An 18,749-nucleotide genomic window follows, 5' to 3' on the forward strand; every position below is an offset into this window, starting at 1 on the left:
ACTGATCTAACAACACTCCATAAGAATCCTGGTTCCCCCTGTCTTGTCCTTGACAGCCCAACCTTCCCAAGCTGATTCATTCTACACTGAAAAGGTTTAAAGTCATTTTTGTTTTTTTTTTTATTTTTATTTTATTTATTTATTTTTTTGTTTTTTTGAGACAGGGTTTCTCTGTGTAGCCCTGGCTGTCCTGGAACTCACTCTGTAGACCAGGCTGGCCTCAAACTCAGAAATCCACCTGCCTCTGCCTCCTGAGTGCTGGGATTAAAAAGGCTTGTGCGATCGTCCTAAGCCTCCTTTAACTCCCAAGTCAACAGGGCAATATGCAAAACAAAATATCCTTTATTGTTTGTACAGTTCATTTTGGATCTATGGTCTGAATAATTCTAAATTTCCTGTAAGGTTGACATGATTCAAAACTAATGAAAATGCAGCACAGAAATGTCAGGGGAAGAGGAGGACATGAAACCAGAGGCTCTACATCTAAACCCCATCTTCTTTTCAGTCTGCATCACCCAAGACCTAACCAAAGTTCAGCTCTATCTTCAAGGCAGCCAATCTACTTCAGTATTGTTAAATACACCAAAATGCACATATATTTTATCTTTAAGCTAGTTTTTGTGAACTAGAAGTCTTAGATTTTTTTTTTTGTTTGTTCTTGGGTCTTCTTTGTTGTTGTTGTTGGTTTTTGTTTGTTTGTTTGTTTCAAGACAGAGTTCCTCTGTGTAGCCCTGGCTGTCCTGGAACTCACTCTGTAGACCAGGCTGGCCTCGAACTCAGAAATCCACCTGCCTCTGCCTCACAAGTGCTGGGATTAAAGGCATGTGCCACCATTGCCCAGAATGTCTTAGGTTTTTAAGAGCTTGAGAAACTGCCATCCTTTAAAAAAAAAAAAAAAATTTTTTTTAAAGGATAGTTAGATAACATACAGCAATAGGTTAAATTTTCACTTAAGCCTGAGAATTAGAGCCAACGTGCCATATGAAAGCATTACCACCTACCCGATAGCATCATACAGAATAAACATTATATACAGAGGAAATGCTATTCTGAAAGCCCCAGTGATACTGGAACACACATGGATACCAGGCAGCTTGCCTAACCAGTCGATCCTACCTACTTGGGGGAACAAAGGGGTTTGGACATGCCAGCAAGATGCACGCAGTGAATCCCAGCTCACAACCATCACACTGTCTTATGGAGGGAACACAGTTACAATTGATGCCAGGGTTCCAGCTTCCTGTATCATCTGTCTGTGCTGCAGTGGCCTTTTCTGTCTCTTTTCAGTCATTGAATAGATGAAATGATGAAGCACCATTTTCTGATTTGTTCAGCAGGCAAATTATGTCTAAAGGAAGTGTGTACTTTTAAGTATCTATGTGTAGTGAAGCATATTTACATTTGTGTTGACAAACAGAAAATATTTTAAATTAAAATATAAGTTAAACTTTTTTTTTTTTTAAGGAGGCTGTTCAGGGTGAGGAGGTAGCTGTCTGTAAAGTGCTTGTTCTGTAAACATGAAGACCTGCACTAGTCCCCCAGAACCTACACTTGCAAAAGAGCTGGGTCCAGTGGCATGTCCTTGTAATTGGTCCAGTTACTTTAGACAACTTGGTAAATTCTGGCTACAAAAAGACTTGAGAACAGTGGATGGCATCTGAGGACAGACACCCTATGCCCCAGCTTCCACACGTACAATAACTCACACACACATCAAAGGATGCCATTGAGAGACTTTACAAGTTGAAAACTAATTCCTTCCTAAACTTGGGTGAAACTGAAACTTACATCTGATTTGTCAAAGATTGTTATGCTGAAGTTATGAATGCTAAGTCTTTAATGAACTTAAAAGTTAATACTTGTATTATCTAAATGTCATTCAAAGCATACTTGTAGAAAAAAAAGCTTTTTTTAACTTTTAAAAACACTTTGCAGCCTTCCTAATATGACATAACTACTTTCTTGGCTAATGCACTCGGGGTGAGCTGAAGGAAACTTTGATGTTCTCCAAACACCCAAATGGTGTAAAGCACCTATGCTGTTGTGTTATTAACTCACCCACCTTTATCAAACCGTTCAACTCTCAACTGCATCTTTAATCTTTGTTCATTTTGGTCGTTTTATTTTTCTGAGACAAGGTCTCACTATGTAGCCTTTGCTGTCCTGGAACTTGATATGCAGAACAGACTGGCTTTGAGTTCATAGAAATCAAAGGCATGCACATCACACCCTTTAATTTTTACAAATTCTTTTCACACAGAAATTTAAAATGTGTTCTGTTTAAGACACACATAACTCTCCTGAGTGAGTGGCACCTTTGTTCTTTTCTTTTCTCTGCTAACCTCCCTCTCAAAACTAATTGCTCCTGGGATATCCGTTTGGTTGTGTCTATGGCCTGAAACTAATCAGGATCAGATGGCTGTTTTCTGTTCCTTCCCTCTTGCTTTGCTTTCAAAAGCAAGTGCTCTATTCTCACTTTAGCAGTCTATACCAGACCATCTAAAATTCAGGAACAATTCTCATCACTTCTCTTTTACCTATCTACACTTTCCAAATATTTTTTGAAATTTTACATTATCACCTCTGCCTCACTCAACATCATTTTTCTGTAACAGGCTAGAGAGATGGCTCAGCGGTCAGAAGCACATACTGCTCCTGCAGAGGATCCAAGTTCAATACCCAGATTCCACACAAGCAGCTCACAACTGTATACAACTTCAGCTCTGGGAGGATCAGATGCCTCTGGTACTCACATGCCATAGTCATACACAGATACATACACATAAAATTACATATTTAAAAAAACTTTTCTGTAACCAATACCTTTCTCTCAGCCTCCCCTGTCAAAAGCAATAACATGACTTTCACTGTAATAAAGCTAAGCTTTGTTAGCCCTGTTTGTTTTTATAACTAGTGGATAACTTAACATTTCCCCCTTTCTACGTCTAACATAACCCACCATCCTAACTTTCCTTAAACTTTTCTATTTACAAAAATATTTTCCACTAATTGTATCTTATGAATTTATAGTCATATATGGGTTAGATTAAAATATTTATGTAGATCACCATATTTATTTATAGTATAATTACTTCCTGCTGCAAAGTCTGCAAAATAGGTAAATCTGGTCAAGTACTGACAGGGCAAGAAATAAAGGATATCTATATTATTTAATATAAAATTCAAGGAAAAAGTTGAATATTCCAGATCATCTGTTACCAGAATGCCTACACTATACATGATGCAGAAGTCAGTGTGCTGTCTCCTTAAACTCTGCCATGGTGTCACACAACCTTGAACTTATCTTGGCTGACAGGATAACAGAGCCTAGTAAAGATTATGAAACCTCCTAAATGCCTCCCCATTGCAAGTGCCTTCAGATAAGTTTCTCAGAGTTCATGGGTCATTTGACTCCATGGAACCAGGGTGAGAACATGGGGTGCCACACTTATGAATGCAAGGAGCTGGATGTGACCACTACTCTGTAGTTCACATGGGGAGAGGAGTGCCTGGGAACCAGGAAGAAAAGCCTCCCGGATAATCAGTCAAAACCAAAATCAGCAGGCCAGTAGTCCCAGTGCTCAGAGAGGAGAGTTTTGGGATTTAACTGTCTAACACAACAGAACATATAGTATAATACTTTTATTGCTCACTCTAATTACATCAGATTTGAATCTTCTCTTTACTCTGATCTAATTATATATAAGTGGAAAGTAGATCCCAACTATTAAATATTTAAGAATTTAAATATTTGAGAATTTAAAATACTTTTCTCATAACAAAACTAACAAAGCATACACAATAAGCAGGTACTGTTCTAAATACCCACATCTATGCTAGTACCTGGCCTACAGAACTCAAGTGTTAAACAAACACATGCCATCATATGCAAACCTTGCAGGTCTTCTGTCTCGGATACTGCTTTGTCCACAGATGTACTGTCCACTTGGGAAGGTGCTACAGATTCTGATAAAAGTGACTGATTTGATACAGGGCTAGAAAAGCAAAAGATATTTTTATTTTTTTAACATTAAGTTTTTTAAAATTACTTTTCTAATTTTAGAGATAGGGGCTTGTTCTGATGTCCAGAATGGTTTTAAACACCTGGGCTTCAAGAGAATCTCTTAACTCCTTCAGGTAAGTGCTGCTGCACTCAATATTATTTCAGTTTGAAAAGTTCACCTTCTAAATATCCAAACAAACTAAAAGGACATAGTAATACCACTTCCTATAGAAAACAGAGACACTTGTAACCTACCATGATCATAGGGCCGGGAAACCACAGGCTAATTAGGGTCAGAAGTGTATGCTTGGGAAACCAAAGCAACAGCGTGCGTGCGTGTGTGCGTGTATGTGTTTTAACACATCCCAAATATTACATGAATGCTCTAAATGAAAACTTGCATGATGCAGCCTTGCTTCAGAAATGAAAACAACATTGTAAATGAGCATCTATGATGAATTTTTAAAAAGGAAACAGTGTAAAAACTAATAGCCTAGTTTATAACATAATAAAATGGAAAAAAGCATTTCCTTCCTTCCTTCCCTCCCTTCCCTTCCCTTCCCTTCCCTTCCCTTTCCTTTCCTTCCTTTCTTCCTTTCTTCCTTCCTTCCTTCCTTCCTTCCTTCCTTCCTTCCTTCCTTCCTTCCTTCCTTCCTTCCTTCCTTCCTTCCTTCCATGCTCAAGAGGAGCCTTAAATTGTCTGTATAGTTCGCCCTAGCCTTGAATTCCCAGTCTTCTTGCCTCTGTTTCTCAAGTCGGAGATTTTATGGGCATGCACCATGATTTTCAAAGGTTAAACATGTTATTTCTGTATGCATCCCTCTATCTCTAACTTCAGAGCTAAAAGCAAACATATATTATAAAACAGAAAAATTAGTATTGCCTCATGATAAAAACAAAGAATCTGAACCAAGGCTCTTCTGATTCAAGGCACTAATATTTGTAGACCAAGGACTAGAGTGTGAAGAACTAACTTTAGAGCGACTTCGGCAGCAGATCAGTATGCAGTGTGAAGAATAAAGGAAAAGATGTCTGGAAAGGGGATTGAAGACTTGAAAGAGCACTCCGTCAACAAAGGACAGTACAAAGCATCTTGTGACTAGTGAGTAGTAAGCAGTCAGATACAATTCTAGGCCAGTAAATCCTGCAGTAGCTTTAAAGCATTCCTTTGTGAAGTGAGTAAAAACTATCGTAAGATCAATACTCTTTAGTTTCAGTTATGCTTCAGAAAATCACCTTACCCTGGCTGCATAGATGAAGACGTAGAATCTAGCGCTGACTGAGCGTCTGGGACACTGCCATCTGCGCACTGTACTGGTAAGGATTCAGACAGACTGCTGACAGAAGCTGCTGTAACACAACCACATTATAGGTTAATATTCTAACATCCTAAGGCCTGGTAAAAGCAAAGGAAGATCAATTCCCACAAAACATACTATATAGGTTTCCCTTCTTTAGTATCCCCTATTTTTTTGTTTTTAATTTTGCTTTAGTGATATGAATGTCTGTATATATGACAGATGTGAAAGGAGGTATTGCATCATATGCCCCATGTGTCGTCAGGAACACGGCTGGGTTTCAGCTGGATTACTTACCAGGTGGGCTTATTCTACCATTGCTACTGTTCTGTCTTTGAAGATGTTCTTTATAGCATACTGAACACATGCCATTTGTACGAGGGTTTCCATAAAATCCGCAGCCAGTGGAGCAAAGCATAGGTGCTTGGCTGTGATTAGTTTCTTGAGCCATGTTCTTCTGTTGCACACCTGAAATTTGCAAAGAATTAGTAAAGAATTCCAATACAAGACTTCAGTGTTACATTATCCAAATCTGCTTTCTATAATGAAGGGAAAACTATCTTTATGCTCTTTTCCTAGCTATGCTACGCTATCCCTAAACACAGGGCAAAGTAAAGAGCAAAGGACACTTGGTGAGCTCCGACTTCAAGCTACTCTTTGTAAGCAGGTCCGTGCTGGCTTAGACAGTAGAAAACTTCCCCAGAGGAAGCCATCTCTCTTGGAAAACTCTGTACCACCCAAACATTAACTTCAGTTTGGACTTTTAGAATAATGAGCAACATTTTAAGTTTTGCTATACGTTATACTATTTAATTTCTAGCTATTTAAAATTTTGTTCAAGTCTGCATTAACTTGTGATTTATTATGTTTAGAGATTACCACCTAACGAAACTGGGTAGAATGTTGGTGAAATGAGGAATAGGATTAATCATTTTGGAAGGTAATTTAGCAATTCACCTCAAGAGTCCTGTAGAAGACAAGTACTCTGCCTTTATTTCTTAAGCATGATAATCTATAGAATACCTATAATATAATCAGAAAAAGAACAAAGAATACACAAGGATGTGGCTCATGGCATATTTATAATGTAGGAAAACTGAAAACACCCTGAATGTCTGACATTAAAATAAAATAAAATACTAATATTAATGACAAAAATTTCCAGAATCACTAACATTTTAAATGACTTTCTCAGGGAGAAAATGTACACAGTGAACTGTAAATGCTGCTAAACAGTGCTAAAGGAACAACTATTAATAATAAAAGAGCAGTAGAAAGCATATCCAAGAATGGTAATACTATGCTTTCTCTGATATGTGCCTGACTTTAATTTTTTTCTCAATTGTGAAGATTCTACTTGCCTAATTAAGAAAAGTGTTTACTTTTTAAGCCATTTATAATTTTACAGAGTAAAATTAAAATGTACTGGGACAGAGATACTAGTCACTGACTGCATGCTGGGACTCAGGACATATTTGGGAACCACTTGAAGGCGATGATCAATCAAAGCAGATGGAAGAATTTCACATGCTATTCCTCCCAGAAAGCAACTAGTGACTTGGCACACACAACCCACGGCAGCAAACAGTAATAGCAGGCTTATTAAAAAGAACTCCTTCTAAAGGAAGGTTACTACAGACCAAAAAAGAATAGTACTCGAAACAGAAAGCACTGTCACTGAGATTGCCTTGACTTGGTACACATCTAAGGAAAGCATTCACTATTGGCAGGAACAGAGTTTTCTCCACTGAATGTTTTGAAGGTTGTTGAGGGTAAAGATGTATGAAATTTGACAACCAATAACCACAAGGTCCTTTGTCTGGATGACAAGGAGCTGCAGACTTACTCCTATCTACCATTAAAAGTCATGTCCCAGAGCACCATGGTAGAGCACTCCTTTAATCACAGCACTCAGAGGCAGAAGAAACAGGCAGATCTCTGTGAGATTCTGTCTAGCCTGGTCTCCATAGCAAGTTCTAGGCCAGTCAGTGTTACATAGTGAGACCCTGTCTCAAAACAAACAAATGAAAGAAAAAAAAAATGAAAGAAAAAAAAAAAAAAGAAAGACCTGGCTGGGTGTGGACAAGGTAATGAATACCTGTAATTACAACACTTGGAAGGCTGAGTCAAGAGGATCCCTAGGCACTGATCTCAACTACATGGAGTTCCAGGCCTGCCAGGGCTACCTAGGGTGCGTCTGCCTAAAACCAGAAAAACAAAAGCACAAACGTCAAACAATAGAAAAGGTCTCAAAGTGTTAAGGGGTACTACTTTACACCTTTGGCTGGGAATACAATCTGAGAGTCTGACAAGCTGATTTTTCACTCCACGACAGGTTCTTTCAGAATCCCATTCTTGTCAGAGAGATATGGGGGGTGGGGGAGAGGGAAAGACAGAGACAGACAAGGGAGGGGGGAAAGAAGGGGGAAAAAGGAAGGGTGGGGGGAAGAGACAGAGACAGAGAGAACATCATGTTGTACCAGTCATCTGTTTCCTGCAGTTCTGTATATTCATATGTCAAATCGAAAGACAAACAATATAGAGAAGCAGTTGATGGGTAGATGTTCCTGAGGGACACTAGTCTATTCTCTTGAGTGTTTATGTATTAATATAGTGTGTATGTGCATGCTCATTTTATATGCACATCTGTGTTGAGGCCAGAGGTTAAAACTATAATGAGTCTTTTCCTCAGTCACTTTCAACCCTACACTTAGAAACAGTTCCTCACTGAACCAATACAGCTGGACTGGCTGGCTGGCCAGTGCCACTTCTGTCTTTACATTCCTAGCACTTGGATTACACAGGATGCATGCTGCAGTGTTTTGCTTTTTATGTGTCTGCAAGGGATCTCAACTCAGATCCGTAGGCTTGTACATCAAACACTATCCACTGAACCATCTCCCTAGCCCTATGCTCTTTCTTTGTGTTTGTCTAGTTTTTAAAAGTCAGGATGACTGCTCATCATGATAAAAATAATAAGTAATGGAGCTGGGGTTCATCCAGATAGCCTATCTATACCAAAGTCCAGGTTCTAAACTAGTGGTTTTAAAAGTATGGTCCATGAATTTGTATGGGGGTCAACACTATCCTCAAAACAACTTTAACAAGTTACCTGCCTTAAAACAAAAAACAAAACAAAACACATACTGTCAATGATTCTTCTGCAGTGGTGCAAAAGCAGTGGTGTGTTTCAGCCAGCACCTTTCAATGGGCCAAACAGGCAGTGGAACAAAGTGTACTAGCAGACATCATCATGCTACACCCAGAGCAAAAAGCAATGTATTTGTTAAATCTTGCCCAAGCACACATTTTTTTTTTTTTGAGAATGGAATTTTGGGGGGTCACAAGCATGTGCCATTACACCTTTTTAATATTTTAAGTGACTAACTGGGATGAGGGTCACCTATGAATTATTTCTATATTTTGGAGAAATATGTCTAAAGAAAAAATGATTGTGTAACTATTTGAATTGTGAGGTGACTGAATTGCTCTTTCAATGAACAACTTTATTTAAAAGAACAACTTAATAAACTGGTTATTAATACTTGAGTATATGGCAGACATTTTCTAAAACAAAGTAAGTGTACTTGTTACTTCAAACAATAAACTGTAAGCAGCCACTACCAAGGATACCATTTAAGCAGTCAGCCAGAAAAGGGCTTAAACAAGTCTCCAATATTTTGAGTGTTTTAGTGAGATTAATGGCATAACTGAATGATACAGATCCAACATTTAAAGACCTCCTTAAGTCAGAACCAATGTATGTCATTACAAAATCATTCATGAACAAAAGAGCCATTGAAATGGAAAGACACGCCAACAAGAAGACAAAGAGGTTTTATATGCTACCAGAGTCTAAGCTGCAATCATCCCTGAAGAAACTATCAACTGTCAAGTTTTGGTGTAGTATTAAAGAACACCATCTTTTATCATCTGGGAAGGTTATTAAAACATTCTTTTTTCAACTATAAGAGCCCAGATTTTCTTTACGGCACTATATATATGTTAAATTCAAAGCAACCACTAAACTCTTGTTTCATTAAGTCTTTTATCACTAAAAAAAGTGTGTGTGTGTGGTGGGGGGGGAGAACACAGGTGTACTTTCCATTAAAACATTTAAAATTAGTTAGTATTAAATTTTCCCCTCAGTTTTACCTGTCATATGCTAAATAGTACCAAATACAATATTTAAAACAAAATCTCTTTATGGCATTCATTGATTTTAGAAAGCATTAAGATTCTGGAACCAACATTCTGAGAATTCATTGCTGCAAAATGTACATTCAAGAGGGCTAACATACATTTCTTTTGTGAAAAGAGGCACAAAACTGACTTATACAGCATTATCTATGGACTTAAAATTTTATGTAAGTGGAGACCACTTGGAGGTGGGGAGAGTACCTAACAAGATTCCCTGGGATACATAATAGAGGCAAAGACAATGTAAACATACAGGTCCAACCTGTTACTATATCATGCCACTAAGCAACAGATTAAAGTAAGGTATAATAAAGGAGTTTTTCCTCGTGATATAGATAAGTGTATAACTGAAAGCCACAACACCCCAAAAAGAGAGGGATGTATTTCTATGAATACTTAGGTAAACAGGCAGAGATAAAAGTAAAATACGATAATCAAGCTCTTCTGCCACATTTAACTTCAAAATCAACATTAAACTCAATACCATCCAACTCTGGCTATTATTTCCTAAGACAAACTGTCCTGCTAGCAAACAGTAATTTTTCAGAATTCAGGAGACACAGGAAATTGCTTATAAATAGATTCAACCATACTTATTCATTTTCAAAACACGGAAAAATACCTTTTGTAAAGATTCAAAATGATAAAAAAAAAAAAAAAAGAAAGAAAGAAAAAAAAAACACACAAAGAGTAACAATTTCTAGTAAGGCAGTGCCACAACAAGGGCACTGTGGAAAAACCCCAGGTCAACTCTTCTTACTCTTCTGCCTTTTCTAGTAGGTGAATAACTTGCAGGGCATAAATCTGGCACTGAAACTATCCAGGAGTAAAATGGGTAAGGGAAGAGAAGAAGGCAGATCAATTCTTCATACTGTACTGTGGGACTCCGCAGCTGCAAATCCAAGGAGAAGAGCAGTGAAAACTGCCAGGCCTGAGAGTGAACTCTGCCTAGCACACTACAGTGATAAAACAGCTCATGAATTGAATCCAAAGTGTTGAATGGACTTGTCACAGTCAAATTCATAACCTATGCTCTCTAATGCATCACAGTTATTCAGAACTTACTGTGGGACTGTTGTTTTGTCCTTATGCCATTTATTTCTAAACAACTCTCCAAGATGTTATTATGAGACCCCAGTGAGTGCCCAGAAGAGGGCATCAAATCCTATTACAGATGGTTGTGAGCCACCATGTGGTTGTTGGGAATTGAACTCAGGACCTCTGGTAGAATAAGTTAGTGCTCTTAACCGCAAAACCATCTCCTCAGCCTACAAATCAGTCTTCTAATATTAAACAATTAGAAGGATGATAGTCTGTTGTATTTAAGACAAAACTAATTTAAGACATTCATGAATTTTTATTATTTGCACTTAAAAATCAGCTTAAACTGGGGCTGGTGAGATGGCTCAGTGGGTAAGAGCACCCGACTGCTCTTCCGAAGGTCCGAAGTTCAAATCCCAGCAACCACATGGTGGCTCACAACCATCCGTAATGAGATCTGACTCCCTCTTCTGGTGTGTCTGAAGACAGCTACAGTGTACTTACATATAAAAAAAAAAAATCAGCTTAAACTTTAATAACTAGCTACAACCTACTGTACTCAAAATAATTAATTTTTCCATTTTGTCTTTTCCTCTAACGACGTCCTTATCTATATAAAAATTAAAGATTGCATAGTATGAGAATGCAAGAAAATTCATTACAAATTAAAATTCCTACAAAAGAACAGCAATGAACGAAGGCAAGAGACAGTTCTAAGGACATGCCTTTGTTTCATTTCCTACACCTAACGAATCTCATGCTATTTTACTTCCCATTCCAATGCTGACTTTCGTCCCTTCAAGCAGACGAGGGATGAAAAGCTTGGAGGGACGAGGAGCCTGGAGACTGAGTTCTATGTACACAACAGCTGCATTATTTTTTTTCTGTTTTACTACCTTGCTTCCAGTTCTACTGACTTCAGCTCTCCTGGAACACCTAGTTTGAGTTATTGTATAGTAAATGCCCTTGAAGAATACTCAACCAAGCATTCATGGTCTGCATAATGTACCCAGCTTAGCCTACTTTCCACACAAAGTATACTGTGTAAATGAGAATACTCGGAGTCAGTTAGCAACAGTCCAATTCCCAACTTTGCCTTTTTCTTGTTTGTAAGAGTTTGAACATGTCACTAACCTACCCTAGGGTTGATACTCTGAGAACAGATGCATTACCTACCCAACACATTAAATGATGCATACAGTGCCAACTATACAGCTAAAGCTCAATCACTGCTCTAACTCAGCTATGCCTAGAAGTAGAAGGGCCAGTTCTTTGCTCATTCCTAGCTCCTGCTTCTCCTTTCCTATAGATGCTGTCTGCCGCGGCACTATGTCCTATCTTACTTCAGGAAATCAGTCTCTCCTGCATTTCTCAGAAAGCTGTTTATGACACTCTTTAGGATGCTTAAATCTTACCATAGGCAACCTAGCAACTCACATCTCAGCTATATGAATCTTGTTCAAATCCCTTTTATGCCCATATGAATCTTATGAAATATTTATTGACTTACACATCTTATTATTATTAAAGTAATATGGAAATGTTATTCAGAACAGATGCCTAGCAGCTTAAACTGGTTATAAAAGAAATGCATACACACATACTCCTATTGTTTTCTTGCCTTGATCTAAAGGAAACAAGGAAGAGATAGTTTACAGTGAGGAGTCAGTCCAGAAAACCTGTAAAATGCCAATTTAATCTTACTCAGCCCTATTTGGTTGGCCAGCAGATATTAAAATTACTTAGGTATTAATTTTCAAAACTTGGTGAATGTCACATAAAAATTTCAGGTTTTCCAGTAAAATAGGAAGACCTCACAGAGTGAGTTCATGTTCTCAAAATTGAAGCTTGCTAGGCAGGCTTAACTCTTTAGGATGACCTCTATATGTCTGTCCACTGGTTCATCAGTCTTATTGTTTGTCAGATATTCATACACACACACACACACACACACACACACACGTAAGACATGTTTGCCTGGTGCCTGTAGAGGCCAGAAGGGCATTGGATCCCCTGGACTTGGGGTTAGATGGCTGTGAGCTGCCACATGTGTGCTAGGAACCAAACTGGAGGCTTTTGAACCAGAGTCATCTCTTATGCCCCTCATCAGAGATTTTTTTTTTAACGTGAATTTGATTTTCTGAATTTGGAACCTTTACTAGTAATTTCAAAAAGTTAGGCATGTGGGAGGGGGTGCATATATAATGTAGCAAATTAAATAAAAATGCCAATTACAGTGAGCTATCATTCTGGTACAAACTCCGGAAGTCCCTCCTATCTGTCTTTCTGATTTTTTTTTTTTTTTTTTTGCTTTTGTTTTTTTGAGGCAGTCTCACTTTGTAGCTCAGGCTGGCCTGGAACTCAGAATGTAAACCAGGCTGGTCTTAAACTCATAGAGATCCATTTTCTTCTGCCTCCTGAGTGTTGGGATTAAAGGGTGCAGCACCATGTCCAGCTGTCTCTCTTTAGTCACTAGAAAGCTAACCACCCACAGTTGGCTAGTTCTCTGTTTTTATAAAAAAAAAAAAAAAAAAAAAAAAAAAAAACCCAGAAAAAAAAAAAATAGAATCTAAAGAAACCTTTACTATAAAAATTTTAACAGTAAGTGATCCAAATATCAATGCTCAATTTGACACATAGTAATTCTTAGAGATCTGAACATCAGCACCTCCAAATCTGTGGGAGAACGAACACATACATACATACACACACACACACACACACACACACACACAAACACACACAGAGTAAGAGAGGGAGAGGGAGGGGGAGGGGGAGGGAGGAAGGGGGGAGGGGTGGAAGGAGAGGGAGGAGAGGATGGAGGGGAGGGAGAGCGAGGGGAGGGGAGGAAGGGGAGATGGAAGAGAAAGGGAGGGGGAGGGGAGAGGGAGAGATTTATTGAGATATTCTGCAGGATATCCAGGAAGGTCACAAATCAAATGATAAACACACCTTGACAGAAAGCACTTGGGAAGAAAGCTGCTCACTCAGATGAAAGAACAGGGACTTAGGTTAAAGTTTCTACTGTATTGTAGGCTTGATAACTCTCTGCATAGCAGTCCCCAGATCCCTAAGTCGAGTTGTCTTTCCTGCTGTTGCTTGCACTGAAAAACAAAAAGGCCATTGAATCTACCTAACATATGGATAAGATCTCTGGGGATATTTTCCTAGCAAATATAAAGCATAGCATTCCTACATATAATTATATCAATGTTAGATGTGTTCTAGTATAATTCACACTTACCCTGCTACTACTACAGGAAAGTTTCCATAGGCCTGGATGATAAATCTCAAAATGGGCCACTGTAGCTGGACATGACACATAGCTCTATTTCCAGCTCTGCAAGCTCAAGGCCAACAGAAGGGAGCAAGGTGGGGAAGTACCCAGTGTATGTGTGTGTTCATGCCTGAGTACATTCGATACTTAGTAGCTTTCTGGCTCTTAAGCTTCTGTAAAGGAATTATGTAACACCTAACAATGTGAAATTCAACCGCACCCTTTATGTAACTGCGGTGTGCTTATTCTCATCCCTGCACACAATGCTCCATGGTGTAAAGGACTATCTAATGCTGATGGGGATTTTCAAACTTTCTTGTCTAGGACTTCTAGAAACACAGCTGTTGAGATATTATTTACATAGCTTGTGGCTAAAATGCATCCATACTTAGCCTGAGTATACCTAAGAGTGGGAATGTTGTATCATAGGGAATATGAACTTTAAACTTCAGCAGAGACCACTACACAGTTTCCCAAGCAGTTACATATCTTTACACTTTCCTGGAAGTAAAAGGCCCAGGATATTCCTGAGCTTACCCATCCTCAATACTGTCTGTCTCCTGAACTGGGCTGTATGTCCAATACAAAGATGTCCATACCCTATTCAAGGTCTAAGTATTTTCTCAAACAGATTAAGAATCTGAGGAGATCTCACCCTGGATTAATCAGGTGAGCCTTAAAAGGGGCACAGCAAGCTTTGAGATGGTCAGTAATAACTTCATTTCTGACTTCTGGACTTTAAAATCAAGAGAATGAATTTCTTTGCTTTTTACTACCTGGATTCTATTAGCTGGCTTCAGAAACCCTGAGAAATTAACTGTCCTATGTAAATACTCTGTGCCTCCCTGTCTTATCTCAGAGCCACCTTGTAGCTTCCCCATCACTGGATGTTCTGACCGGCTATTGGACATCCTCTTCTGTCTTCATTACCTGTTTTCTGTTGTATAATACACATATGTGGCTTGTCTTTTCTATTTCAAGTCTAGTTTGATTCTACGAGCTGATGCTTTAAATGTGTCTTCCCTGGCTGATAGCAATGTTTTGGGAAGCTGCGGAGCCTTTAGGAAGTAGGGTCTAGCTGGAGAAATGGTTCCTAGGGACAGGCATTTGAAGGTGATACCATGCCCCTGGTTTCAGGCTTAGACTCTTTGCTTCCTGGTTCATTGTGATATGAGGGTCTACAACCCCATGAACACTCTTCTAACCCCATGTACTTCCCTACCATGATGCGCCCTGACGCTGAGCCAAAGTAAATTTTCTTCCTGAAAGTTTCCCTATCAGATATCTCATCATAGTGATACTAAGTTAACAATGTCCTTATTTAGTTAGGTGCTATTTAACAAGCCACCGTCTATTCCAAGATCATGAAGATATTATATACTTCTAAACTTGGTTATTTTATCATTCAATGGCAATTTATCGGGATTTAACTTCTTTTTTTAAAAAATGTAGAATAATGTAAGATTAAGATTCACGTTTTTCTCATTTGTAATTAACCCAAAGACCATTTTATGCTTACTGTGGGTCATGATGTTTATCCATATGCTTGTTACTGTGGGGAAAGCTGGTTGCTGCATCATAAAGAAGGCACACTGGAAAGCAGCCGAGAGCTCCATTCAATAGCTAGCATGCTCTCAAAACAGATCTTGGTTTTGTACCAATTGTCTTCAAAATAAGTCAGTGCTTACCTACATAAAGTCACTCAATATCCTGTCTTACACAAAAGTCAGAGCTCTCCAATGGCTGCCTCACTCATGGATTTTCATCTGTTTCTCAGAACAAAACATCCTCGCCCCACAAAACCCAAACTATAAAGTATAGTCTGTAATACACAAGATCCATACCCATAAGCCCTTTCATTTCCTCCTCTTTGACCTTAAAGCTTCTAAACCATCCAGCCACAACTTCCATGTATCCATTTAGCACACAGATAGCTTCACCTCTTTCTTCTATATCCCTTTAAGGAGATCTCTTCACCTCCTTCATCTCTAACACCACTTTAAGTCAATCTCTAAATTTAGTGTATCGCCTTTGTGAATGACTGCCTTGCTTAAGTTCTTCAGTTCAGTAACATCTTTCTCTAAATCTTTTAGAATTTTGTACAATGATTTTTATATAAGGAGCTGATTTTATTATAGATAAAAATACTTAGGATTCAACCTAATCTCTCAAGCTATTGCCTAAACCAAGTATGCAAAGCCTACATATGGAGCACTGGGATTCCATGAGACCCTTTCTGAGTTTATGGAGGTCAAAACTACTTTCAAGGCAATAACAATTTATAGCCCTATCATGTCCCTGTACTTTTAGGTACTGGAAAGCTGAAGAAAGAGGATCACTTCCACCTAAGTTCAAAGCCACCCTACACAATATAGTGAAACCCCCACTTCAAAAAAGCACCCAGTGCAGAAGCACAGAGACAGAATTACAGTACTGAGAAGACCAAGGCAAGAAGATCAGACAGCAAGTTCCAGGACGGCCAGTGCTACACAGTAAGGCCTTGCCTCAAAACATAAAACAACAAAGAACTTGTCTTTTTCAATCTGTTGTCATTTAAGTCGGCAGTATAAAAGAGAAGATAAAACAGCTGACATCTTAGAGGTGGCACTGAATTGTGTCAGAAGTTGTTATACACTTTATCACTATACTCTTAACATCAAAGACAGCAGTTCTTTTTGAAAAATTCATTTTATATTTTTAAGGCTCTCATAGCCTAAGCTGGCCTCTGTAGCTATTTGGCTACATTTTTAATTTTGTTGCTCTCTACCTCCCAAGTGCTACTATTACATGTGCTATCACTTACAAACTGTTGCTGGAGATGGAACCCTGGGCTTCATGCATACCAGGCAATCACTCTACCAACTTGGCTACCTCTAAAACTCTTGGAAAGGTCTTTATCTCTTCTTAAAAGTTAATCTTAGAGGCTAGAGATATGGGTAGCTATGTGAGCATGTTGCTCAGATGGAAACCATTACAGAAAACCATAACCAATCAAAATGCAGAGTCATAGGGTCCCACTGGACAAAACATTCCTGCACCTAAGGCTCAAGGAGTATTGCAGAAGAGGAGGCAGAAAGACTAAGAGCTAGAGGATCGTGGAGGTTGTCCTGTCTCCTAGTGATATCAAAAGCTAAACCCATAAAGTCTCACCAACATGAATGGAAGAAAGCCCATAAGGCCTTAATCCTACACAAAGAACTACTCTGTGTTCTTTTGTGTTAGTTCTCAACTAAGAAATGGTGACAGCAGGACTAATAGTCTTCCCCAGGGCAAAACATACCAACTGACTATTGGACACCATATGATTAGTTCTGAAATCATATAAACAGTAGTTCTTAAAAATAAGATTATTAACTTTATTTAATCTTGGTGCAGATTCTGCCTTAGTTCATTCCTCTTTGATCCTTTCTGGGGTAATGACACCCTGGAATAAAATCTTCTTCATGATAGTTTCATGATGTCCACATGATACCAACAGAAGTCCCTTTGGACAGAATTAAGGTTCATGATGGCTCTCATTTCAGAGAACAGGCCTGCTCAATGAGGAAACAGAGTCCTAAAAACCCAGAGGCAGATTGTTATAGCTGCAGCTGCCTGCTATTAGCAGCAGTGCTTTCAGGATCAACTGAAAGACGAATGATAGACAAATAACCTGTCTTTGAGGACAGAAAAGAGAAAAATCAGATTTAATACACAAAGCACTTTCTTTTCTTCTCAGAAATGTATTTTCAATTACTCTAGAATGAGGTTGGCAAACTTTTCCTCTAAGCACCAATAATAAATATTGGGCTTTGTGAGCTACACAGTCTCTATGGGAACTCTCAAGTTCTACGTTGGTAATGAAAAGAAACCACACATAAATGTTAACAAATGAAGTGTACTTGTAATAAAAGGTGACTGAGAAGGACTGGGTTAGTGGGCCAGGGTTTGCCAATTCCTGCTTCAGGTTCAGTACACTTAGGTACTCAAGTCAGATGAATACATGAATGCTTTCAAAACTTCCTTGGCTAGAAATGTTATTAGGAAAAACACAGCAAGACTTCTTGACAGCAAATCAGCTTTTCTTTTGTTGGAGCTTTATTCAAGGATGATACACTGACCGTGCTGCCTACTGTTCTTCTGGTTACTATAATAGAAGTTTTATGCCGCAGCTTCTGCTTGCAAGAGTTAATGTAGGGAGATGAGAGTGTAGTTCTAAGGTAGATCATATGGTTGGCATGGATTCAATCCCATAGGTACAAGGACAAGACACAGATGTCTGATTTTCATGTAACTACAGAGATACAGTCATCTACCTTCAAAATCAAAACAGCTATAAAACCACAAATTGCTAACAAGTACTCAACAAAATTTAGAAATATAATCATTCTAACTTTAAAGGTTTTTTTTTTTTTTTTGACCAAAATAAAGATCAGTAGCTAAAAAGAGTAGTGGAGTTCCTGTGACCATGCACAAGGCCTTGGATTTGATCCCCAGCACCACAAAACAAGCAGGCAAATAACAAGGTGCATGTCATTCCAGAGGCTGATTTTTCTTTCAGTGAGGATGCAGTCACTTGAAGTAACGGATAACAAACATCCTAAAAGAGACCTGACTATAGTTCATAATAGACCAACTAAATATAAAGGCTTAACTTCATGTATAATGTAATGCAGTGAAGAGAACAATGGGCTTGGCTTAATTCTAAAACCAGCTTTGATTATGACACTGTCCTCTTAGTGCTTAGTCCGAGCCCCTCACACAGAGGGAGGTGTGATACCTGTCTTTTCTACTCCACAGGAGTCTTAGGAAGAGCCCACTCAATGATGACTATGAAAACTCACATTAAAATTGGGTGACTTTTACATCAGCAACTGCAGTTGTTACTCCAAGATTATTTGTCTGCAGTCGTGGTTCAACAAGGACACTGCCTCAAAGGCCTGCTCACCAC

The 18,749-nt window shown here is 38.7% G+C and overlaps 1 protein-coding gene across 7 annotated transcripts in view; it reads right to left on the reverse strand.

The window, feature by feature from the left end:
- The window catches only part of Zfand6 (zinc finger AN1-type containing 6), a 67,300-nt gene that overhangs the window by 8,019 nt on the left and 40,532 nt on the right, over nucleotides 1–18,749 (reverse strand). For 4 of the 7 annotated variants that reach the window (XM_021167611.1, XM_021167612.2, XM_029479080.1 and 1 more), the window contains 3 exons: nucleotides 5,599–5,769; nucleotides 5,245–5,353; nucleotides 3,895–3,995 (listed from right to left, as the gene is read on the reverse strand). In XM_021167611.1, coding sequence (XP_021023270.1) covers nucleotides 3,895–3,995; nucleotides 5,245–5,353; nucleotides 5,599–5,752 — 364 coding nt within the window. In that variant the 5' untranslated portion in view covers nucleotides 5,753–5,769. Of the gene's footprint in view, nucleotides 1–3,894; nucleotides 3,996–5,244; nucleotides 5,354–5,598; nucleotides 5,770–13,494; nucleotides 13,647–18,749 lie in introns of all 7 variants that reach the window. The other 3 variants (XM_021167613.2, XM_029479081.1, XM_021167614.2) reach the window with 2 other exon arrangements.

Source organism: Mus caroli, chromosome 7 (genome assembly GCF_900094665.2).
Source record: "Mus caroli chromosome 7, CAROLI_EIJ_v1.1, whole genome shotgun sequence".
Taxonomy (NCBI): domain Eukaryota; kingdom Metazoa; phylum Chordata; class Mammalia; order Rodentia; family Muridae; genus Mus; species Mus caroli.